Source organism: Girardinichthys multiradiatus, chromosome 10 (assembly GCF_021462225.1).
Source record: "Girardinichthys multiradiatus isolate DD_20200921_A chromosome 10, DD_fGirMul_XY1, whole genome shotgun sequence".
Taxonomy (NCBI): domain Eukaryota; kingdom Metazoa; phylum Chordata; class Actinopteri; order Cyprinodontiformes; family Goodeidae; genus Girardinichthys; species Girardinichthys multiradiatus.
The window spans coordinates 6,676,456-6,701,034 of record NC_061803.1 but is presented as its reverse complement, the minus strand read 5'-3'; the positions used below and the strand labels follow the sequence as shown (position 1 = coordinate 6,701,034).

General features: G+C 37.6%; 1 protein-coding gene across 3 annotated transcripts in view; it reads left to right on the top strand.

Annotated features, from left to right (window-relative positions):
- The window catches only part of plce1 (phospholipase C, epsilon 1), a 131,991-nt gene that overhangs the window by 51,928 nt on the left and 55,484 nt on the right, over nucleotides 1-24,579 (top strand). For all 3 annotated transcript variants that reach the window (XM_047377258.1, XM_047377257.1, XM_047377259.1), the window contains exons 6-7: nucleotides 5,659-5,846; nucleotides 7,152-7,294. In XM_047377258.1, the coding sequence (XP_047233214.1) occupies nucleotides 5,659-5,846; nucleotides 7,152-7,294 (331 nt within the window). The remainder of the gene's footprint in view (nucleotides 1-5,658; nucleotides 5,847-7,151; nucleotides 7,295-24,579) is intronic.

Here is a 24,579-nt window from a genome sequence, read left to right as displayed (position 1 = left end):
AAATAAGAACAATGCTTTATTTATAATACTCTTGATTTCCCCCTATCTCCCCTTCTGTTTTTTGTCCCCTGTTCCTAATATTCCTTTTAGACTGAATTATCTCCCATTCCGGCACTACGTTTACTGGTGGTGAGGAGTGTGACAGCGCATCTGCAACACGAATCGACTAACTCTGTGCTCCACTAACCAGCCAGAGATCACGTGACGCCAAGTCGCTGATGTAAATTCGTATTCTCATAGAAAAGAAATCATGTTCGCAAACTGTTATAGCATATTGTATTCATAAAGAATAAACCACAACTGTAAACTTGAACTTTGTCTTTGTAATTTCTTGAAGCTGTAAGATTTTATTTTGTATTCTTATAGAGAAAATATACAATACCTCTTTTGGATTTTACTTATGCACAACTATTGACTAATATGCAGACATTTCTGTATTTACATACACATTGTTTTTGACAGCGTTCTTACCCCATACTATTGCATACTCTAGCTTTTATCTTATGTAAACTGTTGGGAGCTAACCTTAGTTGCAACATATAAAGAAGGCTGAATTAGTGCAGCTGCCTCTAGCAATTGTACTGTCCCTATACAGAGCTTAGGCCATTAGTGTTTCCTGTATACACACTGCTACATGAGCTACCATCCTCTATAAGCAGCAACTGTATTAATACAGTTGCTGCTTATCCTTCTTTAAGCAGCAACTGTATTAATACAGCTTTAGTTCTATTAACTAGCTGAAATGCAAGATCACTGGTAATGTAATCTAAGATGAAAAAGGACCTGCCGGATGTATTGATGTTAGATGACCTGCACACTACTTATGTAATAGAGCTGAAACACAATTATTGCTCTAGTGTCTCTTGTGACTTTGGCTGCAAAGAAATCAAGGGTGCTTCCTAGCTTCTTACGCAAAGCCCTGTGAAGAAGAAAATACACCCTCTTTAAATTTTAGGGTTTATGCCTCATGATGATCTAGGCTTTACAAGGTTCTGTAATTAAATAATGACCTGCACTTGATTAACTGACCTTAATCAAGATCGACAAGAGCAAAGATCTGGGGAATACAAATGTGTTAGACCAATGCCAAGCCGGAAAGAAATCAGCAATGAACATAGAGAAGCAATTGTTGCTGACCATGAATCTGGAAATTATTTTAAGAGAAATTTCCATTATTCTGGGACTTGAGAATTTACAGGATTCATCAGAAATGTTTAAAGTTAATTAAAATAACTAGAAGAAGAAGTGTTCAGTTTTTTTTCTAATTGTTCAGTCATGCACTTTAACATTTAACATGCAAACTGTGACCTGTAGATCCTGTGATGGAGCTACTGTCTTAAAATTATTTTTCAGGCTTATATTGGGGTTTAGAACTGGCTAAGATGTCCACTCCTGGGAAGGTTAGTTTGGTTTATCTGTAAGGGGTACCAGGAGAAAGCTTCTCTTTTAAAAGACCATAGCAGCATAACTTAGGTCACCAATGTTAAATCTTACAGCAACTGTCATGCACAGTGCAGGAGGGGTGATGATTTGGACCTATTTTTGGCCACAAAACCTGAGTGCCTCAGACTTGCTAAGTTGATCAAGAGCTTCTCTCCATACCAAAGTATGATAGAGTCAAACGTCAAGCTACCTGTTTCAGAGTTGAAACTTTGATAAAATGTATTCATCTTGGGACAATGATCCGAGACAGAGCAGCAAATCAACAACAGAATGGCTGATAAAAGAATCAAGGTATTGCAGTGTTGCAAAGACCCAAATCTTAAAAGAACTCAATAGAGCCAAATGGTCACACAAACGTCATTGAATTGATTCATTGTGGTGAAGAGAAAGTGGGCCAAAATTCCTTCTCAGTAATGTTAGAGTGCTAAAGTGATACAGAAAATGACTACTTCCAGTTCATGACGCTGAAGATAATTCTACAAGCTGAATTATGAGGTTTTGATTTTTTCTCACACACTTGCAGCATCATCTTTGTTCACAATTTACATTTGAGGTTGGATATAAATAATCTCAGAATGCATTGATACAATTATTTTTATTGTGACCTATTGTAAAAACCCTAGACTTAAAATGCACTTTCCTTTTCCCTTTCTTTTGTATTTGTTTATGCAAGTAAACTAATTCTAGTTATTTATTTATTGCATTGTCAAATACTCACTTTTTTCCATTGTACCATTGATGTAACACACAATATCCAACAAATGTTTGTGCATCCACAGTCTGCATATGAAAAAAAGCAATTACAAAACAATCCACAGCCTTTTGATTACACATTATTGTGATCTTTGCTGAAAGCCTGAATTGAACTGTGTGTCTGTGTGTTTTGTTTGTGTGTGAAGCCAGCTGCTCTGTGTCGATCAGAAGAAACACCACATTCCCAACAGTGTCCTTTGGAGTCAGGCTCATTTTTACATAAACACTTTGACCTGCAGTTGTTTGTGGTTCATTACTCATCTCTGTCAAGCTAGAGACCTCTGTGTTACTGTTTGTTATGGATGAGAAAGCAAAAGGATCACAGGAGGAAAAACTGGCTTGAGGTGGATTCAAGAAAGCAGACTGTTTTAGAAATAATAGAATAAAATAAATAATCCCTCATAGTTTTAACCAAATTTCATTTTGCAGTCAAAACACATTATTCCTCTGTTTTTCACTTTGATATTTGGTATTTAAATTTTAAATTTATCTGGTTTAGTAGAGATACACATTTTTTTATGAACTAAACACTGTGAATGGGAGGAAAATAGCCAAAGATGTTAATCAGCATATATTTTTGAGCAGAGCTGTTTGCAGCATATTTCATGTATGTAGGAGTTTGTTTTTTATATTTAACCCCCTCACTGCAGTCTTCCTTCTTCCCTTCATAAACGTGCAGGCAGGCTGGCATGTTTCTTTTCCCCAGGGATGGCTCAGATCTGACAACAGCAAGGCCTACACCCCATGCAGGAAACTCATCCCACTGAGACAGCTAGTTAGCCAAATACTACAGTGCCTTGGAAAAGTATTCATACCCATTTCACTTTTTCACATAATTTTCATCTTTCAACCAGAAACTTGTACGTGTTTTATCATCATCATCAACTTTATTTATAAAGCGCTTTAAAACCAGCCACAGCTGAAACATCAAATAAAATAACAAAGGTAGGCACACAACGATAAGTAACTTAAAAACTCAATACAAACATAGTAAAAACCATACAATAAAACAAATGAAACCAATACCTATAAAATCTGAGTAAGATCAAGTCCCAGTTGGGTTGAAGGCCAATGACTAATACATTTTTAAAAGAGTTTTAAAGATGGACATTGAAGGGGCCTGTATAGTGATTTTATGTGACAGAACATGATATAGTACATAATTGTGAAGTGGAGGGAGAAAGGACGTATATATAAAACTAGTTTGCAAATAAGAATAAAAATTTCGGACATATGTTTACATTTAGCCGCCCTTGTCAATATTTTTTAGAAGCAGTTGTACATACCAGCTGCAAGTACAGTTTCAAATCTTCTACAGACCTGCAGACTTTAATTTATGTCTGGACTTTAACTGGGTTATTTTAATAAATAAATCTTGTGATCGAAATCATCCCATTGTTGCTCTGGTTGTATATCCAAGGTCAGTATCCTGCAGGAAGGTGAACGGTCTCAAGTCTTTTGCAGCCTCTAACAGGTTTTCTTCCAGGATTGCCATTTATTTAACTCCATTTGTCTTCCCATCAAAATAGATCAGCTTCCCTGTTCTTTAAAAAAAACAAGTATCCCTACATCATGTTGCTGCCACCACCATGTTTCACATTGGGGTTGGTATTTTCACAGTTAAATGCAGTGTTCGTTTTATGCCACACATAGCGTTTTGCCTACCAAATATTGGATCCAAGCAGCCCCTCAGGAGATCGTTGTGTTAATGCAGAGGTAATTGAAATTTGATATATTGTGCCGCTCTAATGAACATATGGCACACCACACTTTTTAGATTTTTTAGCTGTCAAAATTCATCAACACTATGTATTCTTATCTTTTACTTCAGTTGTTCACTATTTTGTTTGTGGTCTTTAATGTCCAATCATCATGAAGTACATTGAAAGTTGTGTTGCAACATAAGGAAATGTGAAAAAGCTTGAAAAGGTTTAAGGGGTTTAAATACTTTTGCAAAGCACCACATCTGCACCTCGTGTGTTAGTGTGCATCTGACATTGCTGCGTTCCCATTCAGTGATTATAGATTCACTCAGAGTGTAAAAAGTCAAATTAAATTAATTTACCTTTCACCCACTTTTTTCCTGGCACTAATATAAAAAGCTGCACAGATGCACACTTTGCCTGGCGATCACATTTCTCATTAAACTTGTGTTGCCCTCATTTTTCATTTGGTCACTAATATTGATTTGGTCCGATTTTTGAAATATCAGTCCCCACAGGAGGCATAAAGGCCTATTTAGAGTGCCACAAAGTGTTGTCTTAATGGCTTTTCTCTGAAATTTGTACCAGGAGAGCCTGTCTGCAGGTTTACTCAAGAACAAACAACAAGACAATCATTCTCAGTAAGTGTTTCCTTTCATGTTGGATGGGTGTTGTTCCAAGAAATGATTGATCAAAAGGAGAACTGTAGGACGTTTTCTCCCAGAGATCCAAATCTTAACTCTGTCGGTGCTTTTGTCTTGTGCTTTCTTTTTTTTTTTTTTTTAAATCTATTTTCACTGTTCAATTACATATGTGTCTTACTCTGTGTGGATCCTTTTCCCACCTTTCCTTCCATCTGTAATGTGCCACTGTTATATTTCTCTGTGTTAATTATTTCTCTTCACACATTGACTTCTGTTCTTCCTGAAGAAAATTGCTTCTGAGAATTACCACATGAGCCAATATAACAGCGACTTCTGATTGAAACGTTTCCTACTTGTCTTTTAGTGAAAGGTTCTAGAAGAACGTATGTAAGTTCAGTGCATAGTCATATAAAACTAGGCTCTTCAAATAATCAGTTTTTTATGAAGAAATGTTAATATTCTATTGTATTTCTCTGATAATGAAAGTGATTTAATTACACGTAAAGACCAAAAATTAACCATAAAGCTCTAACAGCAGGTCTGACCCCATTTAGCTCAACTAACTCGAATAAGTCTGGCCCCAATCCTCACATTCAGATGTAAGATGTTTGAGGATTTTGTTGCAAGTACAACTGTGTGTACGGCTGTCCAATATACATAAAAAGCTGAATAATGGTGTTCTCATAATGTGCACCTGATGTGATACACCTGTTTGTGATAATGGTAATAAATGTTGGGATTTCTTAAGTTATTCCTTACAAGAAATTACAAATGTTTATTATGTTTTACAGAACAAATTAAAGCTTTTCTTCAGTTTGTTTTCTTTATAATAAATTACATTCTTATGTATTGATAAAATTGGTGTAGAATATATATACATGCAGATGTGTTGGGGAAAAACACACACACAAGGTGTCATAGTGTGACCTGTCCAATTACACTGAATCATACATGATAACACACTGCACCAATAATTCCTATCTAATCCATACCTCAGTCGTGTTTTGTTTATAGAAAAGGCATATGGGAAATTAGGATTGTGTTCTGTTTTTTGTGCCCTGAATCTTTTGGAGTTTGTCAGTAAGTGATCTATTTTTCAATGGCTTCTTTGACAGGTTACCAGCTGTTTGCAGGACAGAGGAGATTTCAATCTAATTCATCCATCCAGAAAACTCCTGTTGTCCTGGCCTGGATGTGCCTGTCCCTGGGTGTCTCTGTGTCCACTCCCTCTGACCTGTGCACTGGGACCGGACTTGAAAACTTACTTTATTCCTCGGTGTTGTCAACCTCCTCATCTGCATAGGTTTGTTTTCATTTTCATCTATTCTAATCCTCATCCTGCTAAATTGCTAGAGTAGCAATTCTGGAGTTTTATCTGGACTAAACAGCAAACCAATACAGACCTGGTCTACAGCTCAGTTTAGTTCACAGTGAGTTTAGCTATGTGGAAAATGTGGTCAGAAACTGGACATGTAAAACTGTGAACATTTACACTGATGATAAAAGTAAAAGGATAGTAAAAGACAGCCGTTAGTAGTTGCTGGTCACTGCTGCACTCTGTCTGTTTTGTGTGACCCGCTCATCTGAAGACTAACTGAAATGGAGACCTGAACACAGTAATTACAACATTCAAACCAAAGCACTTGATTTATGAAGCAAGATAACAACCTTTTTTGTATGTCTCTGAGACTTTAATTAAGACACCTACGAGCCAAATTATCAACAAGTTGTATCAAAACAGAGAGGAAGCAAGAGAATGTTTGCTTAGGACCTAAGCAAGTCTCTCCCTGTTCAAAGATCCTCAGGAGAATCCGATATACAGTTACTGAGAACTTTGTGCAGCTGTAATGCCAAGTATGAATGTTCTCAGGCCTAAAGGAAAAAAGTAAATGTATTCGGACATTTATAAAAATAACAAATCCATCCAAATAAATTCTAGGTTAAAAGATTTGTTTACTTTAGAATACCAATAATAATTAGAATCAGAAAACTAAATTGACTTGGCTCCAGGTTTAGAAACACACAAGGTTTTCTACCTTTCTCTAGGTGTCTGTAGGTTTACATATCATATTATATATGTTATATTATATCATATAAATTTTTCTCTCTTGGATCATCGTGCTCTACTTGTATTTAGGTGTAAAGCATTGATAAGCATAAAACTGTTAGCATCGTATGAACACAGTGAAGTCAGAACACTATGAAAGTCTGCAGTGTAATAACTGGATAGATTATGCACATCAGATTACATCTACCATTTACAGCTGACAAGCTCCTGTTGTTGAATCAGATCTTTTGTTTACTATTTATTTCTCCAGATACATAGCAGATGTGTTGCTGCAAATTGCTGCAAATTTGTAACATGGCTGAAGTTTGGATAAATCTTCTCTGATGTATTTTACCAGGAATTAGAAAATTATATAGCTGTGGAAACCTATATTTCTAATGTTTGCTTTAAATGTAATTGATTTTCACTCTTCATGCAGAACAGGTATGCAGCTTTATCTCATAGCCTATCAAGTTTAGTTCCTATAAAATTTTATGGACGTTGTAATTTTTAGTAGATTGATTTTAGTGTTCAGATTTAAATACCAATTTTCTTTTCTAGATTATATCGTGCTTGTGTCCAGAGGACGTCGCTGTGTTCTCTGCTCACTGGAGCGCTCCTCGAGGCCACGGTTTCTCTTGGGGCTCGGGCAACTCCTCCCTTCTCATTACCCCAGTGCTCTAACGGCCACGCTGTGCTGAAAGGTGAGTGGTTATACTGTAATCGTATGTTTGGTGTGTTGAAAGTTGCAAAACCTTTATAAATTACAATTATATTGACACAATGTTAGGTAAACTTGTAAATGGTCAGTATAACAAAATATATCCTGATTAGTCAGGAGTTAAACTTTATTTTTGACTTGCACTGGATTATAGGGATACCTTTTTAACAGTTGGCAGTTTATTAACAGAATCTATCTGTATTATAATATAATTCGATTGTATGTAATTGACCCAGAAACGGAGTTAGTAATTGTATTTTATTGTTATCAGTTGGATCCATTTGAGTTGAATTTGGACCAGACTGGATTACATATTATTGGATATGAATTAGTCCTGTTTGTTTTGGGAAGTGTCTGGAGATACATTTGTTTTTAATTGGGACTATATTGATAAACTGAATATAAATACTTGTTTGTTTTATAGTTTTAAGGTGTGATATTGTAACTGACTTTTAACAGAGTTAATAATAATTAGCTGAAAAAACAGGTTAATACATTGGAAAAGGAGTTGCTGAGGGGTGTCTTTGGTTCTCAGTATTCCCTTATGGTCTCCTGCTCTACTTTTTTCCCACATGATACAACCACACAAGGATGTGGCATGTTTGGGATCTGCATCTGATCCCTTTACTTTCTTTCCCTTCACGTAATTCCCTTGTTGTCCTTTTTCCTCATTATACCCTCTTTTCACTTTCCATGACATCCTCTCCTTAGGCCAAGATAAAAAAAAGAAAATAAAAAAACAAACTTTGTGTTAGAGCTTATCTGCTCTTTAATGATACCCAAAGTTGGGATTGGGACTCCTTATGGGGTCATAAATCAAGACACAAGGGATGTTGAGATCCTGTTTAGAAAGCAAACTAAATACTAAATAAAAACCGATCGTAGTAACAGTGTTTTTAAGCCATGAATGGTATAACAGACAAATGTTGCTTACAAATCGATAAAAGCAGTATAGTGTCTGTTGATGCTGTTTGTGTCATCATTTTACCTCTGTTTAAAAAGTCTATTCCACTGTTATATTGGGAGTCAGAAGCTGTAATCTTTGGTAAAAACAGTAGAGCGTATTTGTCAAGTGGAAAGAAAAGAATATGTGGCTTTCAATTTTTTTTTACAAATAAAAGTCTGAAAAGTGTGGCCTGGTTTTGTACTTAGCCCCCTCCCCCCACCCTGAATCTGAATCTGAGTACTGTGTAGAACTATATACACGTTGTTTGGGGTATGACTACCAGCTTTCCACGAAGAAGCTTTAGCTCAGATTGGATGGAAAGCAGCTATGAGCATACATTTTCAAGTCATGACAGAATCTCAATTAGATTTAGGTCTGGACTTTGACTTGGCCATTCTAACACACAAATATGCTCTGATCTAAGCCATTCCTTTGTAGTTCTGGCTGTATGGTTACGTGTTGTCAACCTGCTGGAAGGTGAATCTCCACCACACTGCCAACTATTTTGCTGCCTCTCCTTGAATTTACCTCCATCAATCATCCCATCAACTCTGATAAGATTCCCTGTCCCTGCTGAAGAATAGCATCCCCACAGCATGATGCTGCCACCACCGTGTTTCACTGTTTGACCGGTGTGTTCAGGATGTTAGTTTTCCTCCACACACAGTGTTTATTATGGAGGCCAAAAAGTTTAATTTTGAATATGTATGAATGCCCGACTTTTATTTGTAAAACATTTCTTGCTTTCCTTTTCTTTCCACTTTACAATTATGTTTTGTTTTGTCTTGGTCTGTCAAACAAATTCCCAATAGAAAACATTACACTCTATGGATGTTGTAATACGAGTAAATATGAGAAAAAGAAACAAGGCACAGTAAGTTTGCCTGTGAAAAAGTTTTTTGTTGGGTTGTTATAAAAAAAACAAATCATGCTTGTTTCCTCTCAGTCTCTTTCTCACTCGACATGACTTCACTATCCAGGCAGTCGGGTTGTTGCTGGGTTGTTCAGTTTGTAACTGTGCACCTTCTCTACAATGATGTTACGTATGATTTAAATGTAAGCTGATCCTGACATTAATTTCCACTGGCACAGAGCCAGGGGACGGACTGTCTCTGGCAAGATCACGGAGACATTCACTTTGGTACACACACGAACACTGAAAAGTATTCATTTCTATATTTGTTTCTATTTGACAGGTTATGTTATTAGTCTTGTTAATAAACTGTTTTTCATGTTGTGCTAGCTTTTTTTTTTTGTACATTTAGAGGCAGGCGGTCTGACACATACAGAGGACATACAGAGTACATAGCATGAGCTTAACATTGTGTTCTGCTCTAGCGGGTGTTGCAGCAAACAGAACAGAGTTGGAGAGGTGCACATGTAGCAGCTTAGAAGGCGAAGGATTCATCAGTCTCACTGCATAATTTTCTCTTTGGTGTGAGGATATATATATATAGATATAGATATCTATCTATGTAATTAGATATCTATCTATATATCTATATATAGATATATAGATAGAGATCTATATATATATCTATCTATATAGATAGATATATATATATATATAGATATCTATATTGAAGATAGCCTGAGTAAGAAAAAAGGGCAGATTTCAAATGAGGATCTAATTTATTAAGGGGGAAAAAGCTATCCAAACCAGCCTGGTCCTATGAAAAAAAGTAATTGCCCCCTAAATATAATAACTGTGGGCTGCACGGTGGCGCAGTTGGTAGCACTGTTGCCTTGCAACAAGAAGGTCCTAGGTTCAATTCCCAGCTGGGGCTCTATCTGCATGGAGTTTGCATGTTCTCCCCGTGCATGCGTGGGTTCTCACCGGGTACTCTGGCTTCCTCCCACAGTCCAAAGACATGCCTGTTAGGTTAATTGGTCTCTAAATTGCCCTTAGGTGTATGAATGAGTGTGTGCATGGTTGTTTGTGTGTTGCCCTGTGATGGACTGGTAATCTGTCCAGGGTGTACCCTGCCTCTTGCCCATAGACTGCTGGAGATAGGCACCAGCTTCCCCGTGACCCACTATGGAATAAGCGGTAGAAAATGACTGACTATAATAACTGCTTGTGCCACTTGGCTGTAACGACTGCCATCAAGCACTTACAATAACCGGCAATGAGTGTTTAACATCGATGAAGAGAAATTTTGGCCCATTTTTCTTTGTTAAGATTTGTATATTTTGCCACATTAGACAGTTTTCACTGAGGAACAACCTCTTAGGCTCATGCCACAGTATTTTAATAAGATTTCAGTGTGGGACTTTGACTAGGCCTCTTCAAAACCATTCTGGTGTACTTCATCATTATTTACAGTAAGTATTTCAGGTCCCTAAGCAGCAGAGCAGTCCAGACTATCCCAGTACCACCACCATGTTTGACTGTCAGTATGATGGTTTTTTTTTCTGAAATACTGTGCTAGTTTTACATTAAATGTAGTGGGATGCACACCTTCCAGAAAGCTATTTTCTTGTCTTGTCAAAACACAGAATAGTTTACCAAAAGTCTTTGGGATCATTGAGATGTTTTTCATCAAGTATGATGTGGGCTTGTTGGTCAGCAGTGGTTTTCACCTTGCAACTCATGGATGCGGTTTTTGCCCAGTTTCTTTCATATTTTGAATTAGGACCTTTTACGTTAACTGAGACACGTGACGCCTGTTCAATTTTGTTCTGGGTTTTTTGTGACCTGAATCATGAGTGATCGATGCACACTTTAAGTAATTTTGGTTGGCTTGTCAGTCCTGTTCCATATTTCATTTGTGGATAATGGTCTTCACTATGGTTCGCTGCAGTCCCAAAGATGTAGAAATGCATCTGCAACCCTTTCCAGACTTTGAGATTATCAGTGGTATTATTTCTCATCTGATTTGTATTACTTGAGATCCGACCATGATGTGTTGCCTTTCAAGATCATATGGCCTACTTCATGTTGTCAACAGGTAAAATTTGCTTTTAATCCTAATTGCTCCTGAGGGTGGTCAGCCAAGCTGTACTAAAAACTGTGGTTAATAGCAGTTGAACAAGGTGGGGATTTCTATTTTGCTTCTTGCCAAATTGGATAGCTTTTTTCCCTTAATGAATAAAATTTTAATTTTAAAAACTGCATTTTGCATTTACTCCTGTTTAATTTGACATCAAACTTTGTCACTGGTCTGAGATATTTGATGTGATAAAGGAGAAACACAAGAAATCTGTCAGGGGTAAAAATACTTTTTCATAGTAGTGTAGATTCAGATTTACTTGCTTGTTTAAAAGTGACAGGGACATGTTGAGTTGTTAAGCAGCATATGGAAAGTTACTGACTCTGTACAGGGTCAAGAAAACTATCTGTTTGCATACAATAATTTTTTTTATTTCTGATACTGGGCCTTGGTCTGTTTGAGTTTAAAACTTGGACAGTGCTGGTGTGGTTTTTACTTTCCTTCCATTTTTGGTATCAGTTCTGTCCTCCGTGTATCAGTTTAATAACCTGATTCTAATCTTTAAGGCTTACATAAAAATGCTGCTTCTCTCACCCTCAATCCTAATTATGCAGTTGAGGAGATAATAAACATGCTTTGTAACATACCAGTAGCGAAGAAAGGAAAACAAAGGTTTTTCGTTTTTCTTCTAAAGACATCTGAAGTTCATTTGTTCCTTTAAGAACTATTATTGGCATCCAGGATATTATCTGTCCTTTTGAATGAAGATGTATTATGTACTTTAGTCACGTTGGGTTTCTGAAAAGCTTGTTGAAGAGTTTTGTACACAACCATAGTGATGACATGTTTCTGTTGATGCTGAAGAGTCTTGGAAACACAGAATGTGTAATTGTTGACAAATGTCACTTTCTCTGATAGTCATGTCTAACCATGTCTAATGAAAGACTTTTTGTTGTCTTTCTCTTCACTTCCCATTTATTCTAAAAGATTCCAAATTCATTTGTCTGTCAAAGGTAGAAAAGATGAGGGATTGTTTTATTCTTGCTTATTGATTTGTGCGTTTTTACAGTATGTACTGTAGGGTCGCATGCAATCTGAGAAGTGTTCATTATAAAGCGAGCATACTGTTAAAAAAATCATTTTATGTGTTTTTAATGCCTGAAATGAATTGTTTTAAATTTGCTGCGTGGGATTGACAATATTTTAATTCATTGAGCCTTACAAAGAAACAGGATGCTGTTGCTTCAAAGGTCAGAATTAAAGTTGAACTATCCAGCTTCTTAAGCTTATCTTCTCAAAGGTTTAATATCAACTCACACTGCATAGTTTGCATTTAAAATTACTTTGCTGTTAAAATGTTGATTTTATATATATCTCCATTTATTGCCTGAATTGGCTTTGAAATGACTTTTTAAGAACTTTATAACTAAACAACAATATAAACATAAATAAACGCAAAATAGCACTGGGCATAATACAGAGCAGCTTAGTAAATACAATCACATAGTAATAATAGAACCAAAAAGATATACTTGTATATTTAAGACCAAAATACAGTAAATAATGGAGGGAATTATTTAAATAACTCAAATCAATCAATAAATAAAAGAATTTATTTTTCTGATTGGAATATTTTCCACATCATTATCATTCATAATGTTTATCCAGCTCAAAAAGGATATTGTTGTCTAAGATAGAAATAATATTTATTTTATATTACAGTCAACATTGACAGTTATTCCAAAATCAACAAACTCACAACCTCAAAAAAATGTTTTAAACTCTCAACATCAGTCTAACAAAGAATACAGTGAAATGGGATCATGTGTAAATGGCGTTTTTTGTGCATTTATTGTGGTATTCTGGCATTAAATACAGTTAACAGTTACGGCTTAGTGTTAAACCAAGAATTATATCTGCAGACAGTTCAAAAAACCAAAAATAGCTGAAGGACCACTGGGCTTTGGTAATAATAATACCATCTGCAAAAGCCTGTTTCAGACTTGTCTTGAGATCATTTCCTGTATTACATATTTTATTGTGTCGTACTGCTGAAAAGGAAGTGCAAAACTTAGTTTCAAGCTGCATTCCTTACAAGCTCAGTTTTGGTGTTTCTTTTTGTTTCCGTCTTTTTTGGCCTCTCTTTTTCTCAGTCATCACATTACATTGTGTTACACTGCAGTATTTAGGACCCACTGACAGCAAATGTTGTGGGGAGTCAAAGCAAAGGGAAGTCTCAAGGATTTCAAAATTACATATTGTTTAGACGGGCAATATTTCTAAATATACTCAATAATAAAAACATTCTTATGATGAGATTGGCAGAGACAGTTTTTTTTTAGGTTATAAATGATCTCAAAATGTTTGTAAATGCTTTGATTAAAGGAAAAAACACTCCGTAACATTCATACATCTCTCCTGCTCATGAAACTAAGTTGTCTATGAGTTGTAAAAACCAAATGACAAACTGTACCTAGTTTATTGTAGCAAAGCAGTTGATTACAAGAAACACAGCCAAATGTCTTCGCTTTGCTGCACTGGATATTTAATATGGAAGTTCTTGTTTTGCTGAGCCTTAATGCTTGTTTAGCACATGTGAAAGCTTTGGTTACAGCAATGGAAATGGCAAGTAATTTTCCACTGACAGCTATAGTTCACACACCTGCAGAAAAGGAATGGAGTTTGATTTAAGTATTTTAAAGGTAAGGAAAAATTTGTATTTGGGAATTATATTCCTGATTTCACATTTTTAAAGTTGTATCCATCTGCCTGTCCGTCCATTCATCTGTCCATCTGTTCCTCTATCCATTTGTTCATCTAATTGTCCATCTGGTTTTGTAGGTTCTACACTTAAGGCCAGACAACTGCAAAAATGTCTCCCATAAATTCATGATGAACCTTTGTATGTATACTTAAAAAAGGGACATAGAGTACTGAACCCAGAAATTTATCAATCACGGCAAAAAGAATATAGAAAATAAAGAGTTGTGTCTCTGCAGATAAAACATGAACTTTTTAGGGCGATCCCAACAAAAAACATGACTGACAGCTAATTCTACTATGATATTCATCTTAACATGTGGCCATTAATCAAATACATTGCTAAAACATTTTTTTAAACAAATCAAAACAAATCAAGTTTGCACTAGTTGGTCAAGTGAAACAGATAACTTAGGATCTGCTTTCCATTTAGAAACAGCTGTGCAAAAAGTTTAATTTAACAGAGTGTTTTATTAAACATAATATTAGTATGCACTCTTGTGTTCAGGATGAATTGCGAATATTTTAAATAACTTTAGGGAATGACAATCTTTATCGTGTAAAATTGTTGAAAAGATGAGTTTTATAAAGATGTGCACCTCACTTGTTTTGCTGTGTAGCAGAGAATCTGCAATACAGTATACACTGCCTATCAGCTGTCTCTTTACAACACATGCCTAGTATAACCATTGTTTTATGAAAAAATAAGTATGAGCAATTGCTTCCTGTTTTTTGTCCCTATACTGTTTTACATTGTTTTGCAATGACACCCAAACAGCCTCCTTCTATATTGTCAACAGATCAGCTTCTCTGAAAGTTACACTGTGGAGGTTGGCAGAGAAAGTTGGAGATTGCCATGATTTACTTACCAAGGAATATGGCAGAACTCATTTCTGTAAATATTGTTTAAATTCAACAATTCAATGTAAAGCTGCTCTCACACCGTTTATTTTATCTTGTATATTAGTATATGTAAAAACACTGTTTATGCAGGTCTAAACATGAATAAATTAATCATATTTTGTAAAAAATCAACTTCTGTCACGTTAATGAAGTATATGCCCTGCACTGGTTATATAATTAATAGCCAAATAAATCAGCAAATGGGTCAACCGTATATTAAACACTGACCATATCTATTAAAAAAAAAGTGCTGCAAGTTTTTTTTCTTAAGGTAATAGTTTTATATCTTACAGAAATTGTAATAATTACTACATTTTTGTTATGCCTCATGAAAAGGGATGTGTATGTGCCCTTCAGAAAAATAGAAGGACATCAAAAAATTATTAAAAAAAAACCCAACAAAACTAAACAAACTGGTATGGAATGTAGGGGAGCTTAGGAGCAAAATAGGTAGGTAACCTGTAGCAACTGTATTACCTGGGGCAGTTTTTAAAGGCTTGAAGACAGAAACTTTCATCTGCAAAGAACAGGATTCTGGGAGATGAGTCCCACTGTACATCTCTGTGCTTTAGGGTTTTTAACTTTCTATCAGCTTTCTATCAACTAACTATCAGCTCCATCAAATTGTTGTGATCATTTAGGTCTGACATGACAGAGGCTGTATGTCAGAATAGACAGATGTATAGATGTATTGTTTTCTTGGCTGTCAGTGTCTTGTGCATTATTTGTTACCTGGAAGAAGAAAAAAAAACACCAGATAGCACCAGTGTTTATCTGAAAGTTTATGTTTTTTATCTGATACAGTGCAGCAAAATAATAAATAAAATAAAAATAAACATTTTCCTGCCCTTTGGCTCTTTCTTTGCATCTAAGGTTTAATCTCTGCTTGGAAAATTCTGCAGCACCTGGCACAAGAGCAATGACCCCAAGTGACAAATTAGGTGTCTCTTTCAAAACGCTTATGTAAGCAAATAGTAAAACTGTCAAATTAACAACTTCAAGGCATGGTTTTTCTGTGTATGTTTTCAGCAAGCTTGACTGTAGGTAAATTGGGGGGTAGATAACATTGACTTTTAAATTACTTAATACGTGATTTATAACTATGCTTACTTCTAGATAGCTTGACATTGATGGAAAACCTGTGTGTTTAGGTCTTCGTGATAAACTCCCTTTCCAAACATTGAACCACAGATACCAGGATGTAGAGCAAACAGTGACGCAGCATCCAATGTCACTAACGCAAGCCGGATAGGGTTGGTGGCAAAAAGGTTTGACGCTTGATGATCTAAACTTACAGGAAGGACACCGCTGCAGAACGTAGCATTCATCAGACGTTGAAACATTAGGATATCTTACTTTAGCGGCTAGTAGTCTTGCCAAATCTGATCTGATCAATCTATCAGGCAGAAATAGAGCAAATTCTGCATTTCAGCCATGTTCACACAGTAAGAAAGGTCTCAGTGTAGTGTCTTCATCCTTGTCTGGTCATTGCATGTTTTTAGCTGCTCTTTGACTCTTTATCTCCTTTGTCTCTTTATCTCGCTCCTCTTATTATTTGAGAGTAATGAGTTCAGCTTTCTTGCATTCGTTTGTCTCATTAATTTAAATTTATATATATAATTTACTTACTACTATTCTGTTGTAGCATAAATACATTCCTTTTTATGTTTTGATTTTGTTTACTGTCATTTGAAGGGAGTTGGCATTATATATAGGCTGGTGACCACATTTTTATCTTGACCACCCCTGACTAGTAATTGGCTGGACGGTAACGCTACAGTCTAAACTGTTTTTTTGATCAGTAAACACATTGCTAAGAGCTACCAGGCCACATTTCCTTATCACATACTATTTACAGATTAATGAAACTTCCTTAGATTGCCAAGTGGGTATGAGATGTCCCTAAGGACAAATAAACTAAAGGTATTAAGAAATGGGGATATAAATTAATGCATGATTGGGATGAAATATCCCATGTTAGATGGCTTCTTCGTAAAGGTCTGGCATGAAACAACCAAAATTACAAAGGTCTGAAATAGGTGCCAAATGACCAGCACCCGGTCTAAGCACTAACCTTTTCTTTTCATGCCCATACCTTACCAATTTGCCCAAACCCAGTTCATTACATCTTTAAGTAAACCATGCTGTGTTGTACTTATGAAATTAAACATTGCATGTCAGTTTATTTCTCTTAAAAGTGTAGTATTTTGATAAATGATGATTTATATCACTGTAAACCCCTGATCAAACCAGAATATCTGTTAGCTAGATGCTAGATTATATTTGATGCCGCCACAAGAACACATTTCCTTCCAGCAGACCAGAGGTGTCCAAAGGTCTGACCATGTTGGCCAAAATCTTCTTTTTTTATATTAAAAATGCAAAAATGAATTTACTCTGATTGTTTTGTAGTTTTAGATACAATAAATTAAACATACAATATTTAAATGAAATCAACAAAGTACTCTAAATTTTGAAGAAATGGGATCTCTAAATTTAAATGCCTTATTAATCCTCTTATACTGTAACAATCATTTTAAATGGGCTGCCTGGTAATTTTTATTTTATGGCTGTTGAATTGTCAAAGAAATGTGCCATAAGTGTGTCGTTCTGTTCGTTTTTCCAGGACAACCTTAGCTTTCAATTTCTGGCAGTTATTCAATATCACTGGCTATTACAGGCTGTGACATTTTTTGGTTTATCGTGTTTTTGTTTTTCTTTTTGAGAAAAATAATTCCTGAGGCTGAGCAACAAGAACTGTATATGGATCAGTCTTTGTTCAAATATGTTGTATTTAGCAGAGTTTATTGGAAAGATGGACACTGGCAGTAGGGGACGCTGTCAAGCTGAAGAAGGATTCCTATCGGCTGTGGTAGGCTTGTGGGACTCCTGAGGCGGCTGACGGGTAACGTGGGGCCAAGCGTGCCGCGGCCTGGGAGGTGGCAGAGGCAAAAACTCAGACCTGGGAGGAGTTTGGTGAGGTCGTGGATAAGGACTACCGGTTGGCCCCGAAGCGATTCTGGCAAATTGTCCGGCGCCTCAGGAGGGGGAAGCAGTGCTTTGCCAACACTGTTTACAGTGGGGGTGGGGAGCTGCTGACCTTGACTGGGGACATTATTGGGCGGCTGAATGAGTACTTCGAGGATCTCCTCAATCCTGCCGTCACATATTCCCTGGTGGAAACAGAGGCTGGGGACTCGGGGTTGGACTCTTTCATCACCTAGGCTGAAGTCACCGAGGTGGTTAAAAAGCTCCGCGGTGGCAGGGCTTCGGGGTTGGATGAGATCCGCCCTGAGTACCTCAAGTCTTTGGATGTTGTGGGGCTGTCATGGTTGACACGCCTCTTCAACATTGCGTGGCGGACGGGGACAGTACCTCTGGACTGGCAGACTGTGGTGGTGGTCCCCCTACATAACAAGGGTGACCGGAGGGTGTGTTCCAACTACAGGGGGATCACACTCCTCAGCCTCCCTGGTAAGGCCTACGCCAGGGTATTGGAGAGGAGGGTCCGGCCGATAGTTGAACCTCGGCTTCAAGAGGATCAGTGTGGTTTTCGTCCCGGCCGTGGAACACTGGACCAGCTCTATACCCTCTACAGGGTACTCGAGGGTTCATGGGAGTTTGCCCAACCGATCCACATGTGTTTTGTGGACCTGGAGAAAGCATTCGACTGTGTCCCTCGTGATGCCCTGTGGGGGGTGCTCCAGGAGTATGGAATCGGGGGCCCTTTACTAGGAGCCATCCGGTCTCTGTACAAGCGGAGCAGGAGTTTGGTTCGCATTGCCGGCACTAAGTCGAATCTGTTCCCGGTGCATGTTGGACTCCGGCACGGCTGCCTTTTGTCACCGGTCCTGTTCATAAATTTCATGGACAGGATTTCTAGATGCAGCCAAGGGTCGGAGAGAGTCTGGTTTGGGGACCATTGGATTTCGTCTCTTCTTTTTGCAGATGACGTGGTCCTGCTGGCCCCCTCTAGCCAAGACTTACAGCATGCACTGGGGCGGTTCGCAGCCGAGTGTGAAGCGGCAGGGATGAAAATCAGCTCCTCCAAGTCCGAGGCCATGGTTCTCGACCGGAAAAGGGTGGCTTGTCCTCTTCAGGTTGGAGGGGAGTTCCTGCCTCAAGTGGTGGAGTTTAAGTATCTCGGGGTCTTGCTCACAAGTGAGGGAAGAATGGAGCGGGAGATCAACAGACGGATCGGTGCGGCTGCCACAGTAATGGGGGCGCTGTGCCGGTCCGTTGTGGTGAAGAGAGAGCTGAGCCGAAAAGCGAAGCTCTCGATTTACCGGTCGGTCTACGTTCCTACCCTCACCTATGGCCATGAACTTTGGGTCATGACCGAAAGAACGAGATCCCGGATACAAGCGGCTGAAATGAGCTTCCTCCGTAGGGTGGCCTGGCACTCCCTTAAAGATAGGGTGAGGAGCTCGGCCATCCGGGAGGGGCTCGGAGTAGAGCCACTGCTCCTCCACATCGAGAGGAGCCAGTTGAGGTGGCTTGGGCATCTATAGCGGATGCCTCCTGGACACCTTCCTCGGGAGGTGTTCCAGGCACGTCCCACCGGGAGGAGGCCCAGGGGACGGCCCAGGACACGCTGGAGGGACTATGTCTCTCGGCTGGCCTGGGAACGCCTCGGGCTCCCCCCGGAGGAGCTGGAGGAGGTGTCTGGGGAGAGGGACGTCTGGGCGTCTCTGCTGAGTCTGCTGCCCCCGCGACCCGGTCCCGGATAAAGCGGAAGACGACGAGTACGGGTATGAGTATTGGATAGATGTGCCGAGGTCTGCTTTGGAGTAAATGTAGGTGAATGTTTTTGGTCCTTTTTACTATTCAATTAAGGTGAAAGCAAAAACAGTGGTTAATAAAAGAAATATACTTTGTGCTGTTCTAATATTTCTGTACCATTTCAATTTCAAAAAGATTTTAATTTGTCTGTAAAAATCTTGCTGTAAGAAATTGTAAAAACTGTCCATGTTCATCAACCACCTGTTCTGGCGTAATAAATTTATATCATTCTTGAATTCTGATGGGGCTGCACTTTGGACATCCCTGCAGTTGACTATGAAAGGATAAAACAACATGCCTTTAGATTGCTAGTTGCAACTCATTGCCCTTTGACTGTTAGTGGGGTTATACGAATTCTGACACAGTGTTTTTATGTGGAGTAGGATTGTTGGTCCAACTGTAGCACATGGTTGTGAACTATGCCTGGTGTCGGTGAGGAGTGGGAGGGAGACACTGAGTTTATGTCAGAGAGAGAGAGAGGAACCGAGGAGTAATGAATGTGGTGAAGAGAGAGAGGAACCTCTGTAGTGCGTACAAGAACATCAAGAAGTTGAGTGACAGGGAGCAGATAGTACAAGTTAAAGGGTTCAAGTTGGAAATGGAGTTAGGGAGGGAGAAGTAGAGCAGAGAGAGAGCGAGACAGGGAACAGCTGTGGGAGAGACGGGACTGTCAACTCAAATGTGGACAAGTGTATCTTGGTCACCTCGGCACTGAGCTGTCAGTACGGGAGGCAGAGCAGTCAGCTGTGTGCAACAACCATGAAGCACGCTCACCAAACGGACTTCAAGCTGATCAGTGAGTAGCGGAAAAGTGAGAATGCGGGTCTCCTCACACTGCAGTGCAGGGAAACTGCAACTTTAAAATAATTATCAATTATTTAATAAGGACTATATGAACAAGTTATTTTATTTCCTTTTTTTAATGAGGGGTGCATGTGTTTGCAATAACGACTGTTCTAAAGAGGCTTTTGCCAGGATCTTCAAAGAACTTTTTAATGTGTTAACTCTTTCGATTGGGTTTTCATTAGTGAATAAATCGTCTAGTTACCTTAGGTGCAGCTGCTCTGGTCTGTTCTCTTTCAGTTGTTATGCAAATTAGATATCCAGGAGTCTATTGATGTGTTTGAGCACATGTTAATTAGCAGATCTGATTAAAATGGAGTGCATTTTGTTGGCATATTGTTTAGGAGAGCTTAGGTTTGGTTCAGTTGGTATGCATTTTAGATAAGACAATGTCAAGTGGTTACATGTAGTAACTGTGTTCATGTTAGTCATTTGAGAGAAACCACCTCTTAAAGGAAGTGGTTTGTGCATGTTTCTCTTTGTGTTTTTTGTCTAACTAGTGCCAAGCTCAAATTTAGAGTGTTTAAGTTATAACTTTAAGAGCTTCAGGTTTATTCTGCTAAAATGTTTGTTTATGACATTAGCAGCATGTTTAATAATGACAAATTGGCTCATACTTTACTTCATGAACCATCAACTTTTTTAATTTGATTTTATTTTGTTAACACATAAATTCAAGGCACTTTAACACTAACAGACTGCAGTGAAAAGAAAGCAAGCTTCATCCCAAATTGTCTCTGCTGGTAAAGATGGCTTAAAAGCCTTAAAATTAACCTGCATTTTAATGCAGCGACATAATCTCACACTGAAAAAGAAAAGCTTTGTAAATTTGTTATTAAATAAGAATTAAATAATTAATAATTATTTAATAATTTGTAATTTAATTTAATCAGTGTGGGAAAAGCCCTATGTACAGAAATAATTCATTTCAATATTGTTACTGGTGCCACAGTTAGTGGCAACCCAAACAAATATTATATAAAAAAACAAAAAGAAAACTAAGACGATTTTAAATGTATTCTTTACTTTTGAAGTTAATTAGTGTGTCTAGAAATGTTTAATTAGTCATCAGAGTATTACTTTTTTTCCTGCATTTACATATGGTTATATTCAAGTCATATTAGAATATTATTAAAAACTTCATTTATTTTAGAAGCTAAACTCACTAAGAGGATCATCATATAGATTAATTACACACTGATGTTTTCAAGTGTTTATTTCTGTTAATTATTATGATGTTTCTCTTACCGCTAATGAACACACCATTTAAACTTTGAATATTACTTTAGATCAATAAAATAATAATATAGTAATAAATAATAATAATAATAGAGATTTGGGCTTAATGATAAGATTGCTTAATACTTGCTTAGGGTTGTTTTCAAAAGCTAATTTTTATCTGACAAATGAGCCTCATTCGAACACATATTTTAATTTATTGACTTTGATTGTACATGATTGAGACTCTTCAAAATGGGGAAAAACCACAAAACGAACAGGAAATGGTATATTAATCTTCACAAAATAAAAAAAAAGTCAAGTAAAAAGCTAAAAGCCTAAAGTTGTCCATATCTGCAGCTTGGACTATACCTAAAATGTTTAAATCAAGAAGGCAGCATGAGGGCCCAAGTTACTCTTGCAAACACACACTGCAAGGAAGATGGTACAGGAGGTAATAAGGGGTGGCATCTTGGGGGTCTCCAAGTCTCCGTTTAATTTAACCATTTCCTACTGCTATTTTAGACATATTTCAAATTGTCAGGCGTAGGCTGTAATTGTATGCAGGATAAATTAAAACAACTGCACACCGTGATTCCTTTTATAAGACAAAGCCAACATTAGAACTGTCCAGAAGTTCAGAGTCCCTGTTAAACTTCATCTTGATTAGTTTAATTTACAGTGAAGTACAAATGACTTTCCGTAGGATGAGAGTTTAAACTCCTTTTTCCTCAAACATTATAAATCCTTCACTACTTGTGATGTTTTTGATAGTCCTTGGTTTCATAACACAGAAATGTTTATTGGATTTGTCCTTGCTTCTTTTCTCTGGTTTTTGTCAAAGGCCTCACCTTTACAAAAAAATCTGAAAAAACTCAAAAGTTAAATGCCTGCAGCTAGTCCTTTTGTTTGAAAGAGTGTGCTAATCCGATCCAAAAAGGAAACTCACTGATAAGTAAGAAATGTTTGCAGCTACACTGATCAATGTTTATTGCTTCTACAGCAGCACAATGTCTGCACATGACTGTATTTATATATTATGAATCATTACACAGTTTATACTAGTTTATACTAGTTTATACTTGGATTGTTAGTCTATTATTTATTCTAATGTGTATATTCACTTTAAACAAGTGTGTATTATTTGCACATCTGTGCATGCTTATTAAAGCCTTGCTTTTATGAAGTCTTATTTTTTACTGACCATCTCTCTTGGGTGATAATTTAGTATCATAAAACAACAGTTTGAAGAAAAATATGCATGTGTACATTCAAAGCAGTGATTTGTTTGGAGTCATTTGACTGGAGCTGTTTGGCTGCACCTGTTAAAGTGCCCTACATTCTCCAATGAGGAAGCTGTCATCCGTTCTTGCTATGCTCATGAGAACAGTGTTCAAATGTGAGCTGTTGGCTCCCAAAGAGATAAGAAGATCTTTGTCTTAAGTTTCTGTTTTTTGATTGATAAAAATAGCTGATTTACTGAAAACAAACTAGTCAATTCTTAATTCATAGTAAAAAAAAAAAGATACTCGTTCGGATTCAAGCCTTAAAAACGTTGTATTTTACAGTTTTTGGGTGATTAACTATATTTCAAGTATTTGACTTAATTACAGCATTTGTTTGTCAAATCATCATCAGTTTAACTGATTGTAGCTCAAGATTTCTCTCTCTCCTGACATTTTTCATTTCAGCTGCCCTAATGGGTAATTGTGCTTGTTTACATCTATTGGCTCTCAAAAGTGTACACACCCGAAAGAAAATCATACCAAGATAAATCATTTTATTTTAATGTGCACAAACTGAAACTAATACTACGTTAAGCCAACTGTTGATTAACCTCCCAAGGCTGCCTGGCCCGCTGGCAGGCCCGCTAGGCCGCGGCCCCAATCTATAAAACTAGATAAAACTCCACCATTTTTTTTTTTTTCTTAAATATATCGCAATTCTGCTCTCCTTGTTGTGCTTGTGACAGGCATGGCAATTTGCTTAACCTTTTCCTTAAGTTATTGTCCTTCTTTTCCATCTAAAGGTGTTTCTGCCACAGCTTGTATGGACTGTGTGATCATTTCCCAGTCAGTGAAAGGCTTTTTGTGTTTTCCCAAAATCCACTGTACTCACAGTAAACACTCGTACGCGTTGAAGGACCCGTATAGCTGCTTCTTTGTCGTTTTCTGGCGGTTGGCGTACATCGATGTGGTGCATTACTGCCACCAGCTGGCTTAGAGTGTGGACCAGAATGTCGCTGACTGACATACGTAGCTGTCTGTTGCGCGTGTTCAAAAGTCAGACGCGGTAGCCAGTAGGAATAAAATGTTTATATCTACATAGTAAATGAGAGAATGGATTGTGGTTAGGGTAGCAGCAGCTGTTCCGACTGAAGATTTTTTGATTTCTTAGAAGGATTGTATTACAGCAATTTCATACTAGTGAAAGCCAAACATTATTAGTAATTTAAAAGTTCGGACCTGCCAGTGACCCGGCTTCTCGACTTCAGTGAGTGCCCATGACTGTTACTATTTGAATGATGGGACCAAAGCTGCCTCATACCAGCGACCTCAAAGATTAATATTATCTTTTTTCTTCTAGCACAGGATGAATTCCTTACCACAGAGGACTTAATGAGCTAATTATTGGATTAGAACCAGCTCTTACCAGTAAACCCCCAAGAATTATTAATTTCATTTGATTTGTTTTTCTTTGTTTGATTTCCTGTATCATTGTAATGTTTTTCCTGGTGTACAGTGCTTTGCCTTGTTGCTGAAAAGTGAAATATAAATAAACTTGACTTGACTTGAAGCAGCTCATTGCCTGACTTGCATCATGTGCAGCCCGGGGCCAGATGCTCCGGAGGGCTATACCATATTCACTTCCAACACGAGATGC